The sequence below is a fragment of the Habropoda laboriosa genome, unplaced genomic scaffold (genome assembly GCF_001263275.1).
Source record: "Habropoda laboriosa isolate 0110345459 unplaced genomic scaffold, ASM126327v1 scaffold57, whole genome shotgun sequence".
In the NCBI taxonomy this organism is placed as follows: domain Eukaryota; kingdom Metazoa; phylum Arthropoda; class Insecta; order Hymenoptera; family Apidae; genus Habropoda; species Habropoda laboriosa.
The window spans coordinates 3627658-3631398 of record NW_017100229.1 but is presented as its reverse complement, the minus strand read 5'-3'; the positions used below and the strand labels follow the sequence as shown (position 1 = coordinate 3631398).

Genomic DNA, 3741 nt, shown 5'->3' with positions numbered 1-3741 from the left:
TCTTTTTCGTTTACTTTGTGCCATTATTCCACTGAGAAAAATCAAATTCTCAAAAATCGTCCGATCACTCATTCACCCCCGCTTAAATGCTGTTAAGTAATTAATTGATTCAGCATTCCTTACTCTTTACACTCGCTTTTGTTTTCATTTTAATGCTTTATTATTTCACTTATTCCATTCGATCTAGTTTAACTCTTATAATACTTCTATGCTCCGCTTCCTATCCTCTATCCCAGTGCCATACAAAAAATTCGCTTGCACCATGGGTGTTTTTGTTGCTGTTGTTGTTGTTGCAGTGTTCATTTTGTTTTATATATATTTTTCTTTAATCCTAACTCTTTTTTCGTTTGTTACTTTTGTTCACCTGTCTGTTTTGTTTGTTTTTTGCTTCACCTCGTTCTTTCTTTTTTTCTTGTTTGTTTTTTGTTTTGTTATCTGTGTACTGTTTCAATTGTTTCTACTGTATTAACTTTCGAAACCCGACAAGATCATGGGCCGTTCTCGCGAGCGATCAATGAAATCAATGTTTCGAGAAACCTAACACACCCTCTTTTTTCCTTGACGCTTCCGTTTTACGAACATACGCAGTGCTTTTCCTTGTGTTCTCAATTCTTCTCGAGTGCTACAAAAGGATATGTCGAAAAGAAATATCGTGTCGGGTCGAGAGGTTGAAAGACCAAAAAAAAAATACCAACAAAAATTTACGACCGCTCGCGAACGACATACCCCGGCTCGATCGAGACATTCTTTACGTGAACCGTTGTTGTACGATAATAAATCAGCGATAAATCGAAAAAAAACAAAAAAACAAATCATAATCGTGTTAAATCGGCAGGCAAAAATTCAGCAAAAAAGAACAAAAAGAACAGCGTATCAAAAAAATCTAAGAAATAAACTCTTTCTCTCTCTCTGTAACAATTCCAGCACTTGGAGAGAACGACATGGTATCTGAAAAATAAAGTCTTCTGTTTCTCTTTTTTTTTTTTCGTTTTCTTTTCTTTTTCTATCTTTTCATCGGTGAAATTGTTGTAGGAAAAACAAAAAAAAAAAAAAAATCAAAATCAGATCCCGAAAGAATGTCCCGGTTTTTGTAAATATCGAGCACAGACTCTCACGATCCCAAATTATACGGAAAATATGTTGTATTATTATGTTTCTGTGTTTTCTCTGAATATATGTAATAAGAAATAACCCACGAGCAAGGCCAAGCCATTCAGCGCATCTCTCCATCAGGTCAATTAAAATGGTCATGAGGTGGGCCACTCTTTGAAATCAAAGCCTTGCTGGGGTTTAGGGGCGCTGGCGGCATACCCACCTTGGTTGCTTTCTCCTCCCTGATACGAACGCTGAGGATAACTGGTGTCAGCGTAATTACCATATGAGTACGCGTAATCCGGAGTTTTAGCTGAACTGCTACTGGATCCAGGTGCACCTGAGCCGGTGGACTGTCGTGAATACATGTCACCTGGAACATTGATTTCCAATCGTGTTATAACAAACTTCTCCACTTACCTCGTTTCGTTTATTCATAAGCCGTGAGGACTACTGGCTCTATGCCCGCACAGCGAAGATACATTTTTGATACTTTTCATGATCATTATTCGCCGGTCGATATTATATCTTCAATCGGATTTATTCTATTACGAAGCTTATTGTATGTATATATATATGTATGTATCATTTTAGGGATCGAAATTCGGCATGCTTTTATGTGAATCACAAGATCGATATGAAAAAGTATCCAAAAATATATCTCTTTTGTCTTCATTTTTTTTTTTTTTTTTAAAGACATAGGGGGATAGTGCGGTTTGGAAAGCATCGTGGACAATCACAAATGGACGCGTTAATTTGATTAAATAAATAATTCGATCACGCAGGGCAAGCGGAGAACAGTACACGATATTAAACGTTGAATTCTTTCTTTCTTTTCTTTTCTTTTTACAAGCGAGTAAAAACAAATTTGTTGAAATAAAAATGTAAAGAGGTGATTGAAAAATCGAATAGGCGTTTGAACAGAACTCGTAAATGTGTCTACTTAGACGATAATGGGAGAGATGGAAGAAAGGAGAACGGGATTGCACTATACTACATTTAACAGCAAAAGTTATGTTTTTTTCTTTTTCTTTTTTGTTTGTATAAGATTTCAAGCTTCTTTATATTCCTCTTGGTACAATGACGATCTTACAATTAAGACACGAATACACTTAAGAGATTAGCTCCAAATACCTACACTCTACTCTGTGAAAAATATGCCACAACGATTAAACAAAAGGAACATTTTTTTCTTTTTTTTTTTTTTTGGGAGGTATTAAAAAACAACCAATGAAAGTAGAAAGAAAATACTTGTATTGGTTTACATAGGACAAAGAATAATCGATTTCAGATAAAAACATACAAAATTAGAAGTGATGTAGTGGATGAGTAGTAAAGTAAGTGCGAGATACCGATTACATAATTACTACGGATATTCAATTTGAAGAATTATCGGCTAACAATCGTAAGCGTAACAAATTATTCTAAGCGTAGCTCTACTTTTATCCTCTTTTCTTTTCTTTTTAAATTATCATGTAACACTAAACGAGACAAGACGTATAAAAAGTGACGTGATTTACAATTTTCGTAAGTCTAGGTGAATTTTGCATTAACAACTACGTATTACTTATAATCTGTACAAAGAGACGACAAAAAAAAATCATGCTCTCGAAAGAAATTCTATATTACGCAAAAAAAAAAAAGGAGAGAGACAAAATAAAAAAAAAAAACTAAAAAATAGGGGGAACAAGCGCAGAGGACAACGTTAAGTAAGAATTGTCACCAGATTAAAATTAGTCTAGCAACTAAAACGAATGTGTGCAAAGTGTGATGGAGGAACACGGGGGAAACATTAGAGGATGTTACAAAACAAATGGGACAATATTTTTATTCAGTCAAAAAAATAAATCGTATCTCCTTATCGTTTATACAGCACAATTAGAATTCTTCGGTTTCTCGTTTCTTCCAACCCCAATGCATGAAAAGCTCATCTCTCGGTGAACTCCAAAAAAGCCAATTACAATTAATCGTTTTTTGTTAACAGACAAAGGTGTGATATTCATTAAAGACAGGCGTTACATTCTCAGACGATCCAAAGAGGAGGGGGAAACACTTACAAAAAGAAAACGTTACAATAATGTTCGCAAGTAAAAAGAAAGAAACAAAAAAAAAAAGAGGAGGAAAAATACTGTTAATAAGCGAAGCATGAATATCTCGAATAGACATATCATACGCCAAAAAAATTACAATAATCATGCCAATATATCTCTCTTCGCCGCGTGCTTATATCGATCGTTAAATAATAAAATATATATGGATTTGAATAATAAGGACTATTTAAAAGGATAATTGTTAAACAAAACAAACAAATAAAAAGATAGGAAAGTTATCATAGCAGGAGATACAGAGAGAGAGAAGAGAAAGGATGAGAAAGAGACAAAGAAAAAAGAATCGAAAGAGAGGCAATGTAGGGATAAAGAAAAACAGAGAGAAGGAGAATGTAAAAAAGGGGGGAAAAAACAGTAGAGCTATGGATAGGTAGACTCGACTAGGTGAAAATGGAGCTGCACGATGCGAAAGGGTGGAAAGAGGAAAGAGTTTGTTTGACTGAGCTTGAAGACTCACCCTGCGGGCCAGAGGGGTTCGAGTTTGAGTTGGGCTGCGAGGAGTTAGGCTGAGGGGGCTGAGGTGGTGGCTGGGACCCAGGAG

General features: G+C 35.4%; 1 protein-coding gene across 3 annotated transcripts in view; it reads right to left on the bottom strand.

Moving 5' to 3' along the window:
* The window catches only part of LOC108571417 (heterogeneous nuclear ribonucleoprotein 27C), a 33313-nt gene that overhangs the window by 23527 nt on the left and 6045 nt on the right, over positions 1-3741 (bottom strand). For all 3 annotated transcript variants that reach the window (XM_017933448.1, XM_017933446.1, XM_017933447.1), the window contains exon 6: positions 1316-1465. In XM_017933448.1, coding sequence (XP_017788937.1) covers positions 1316-1465 — 150 coding nt within the window. The remainder of the gene's footprint in view (positions 1-1315; positions 1466-3741) is intronic.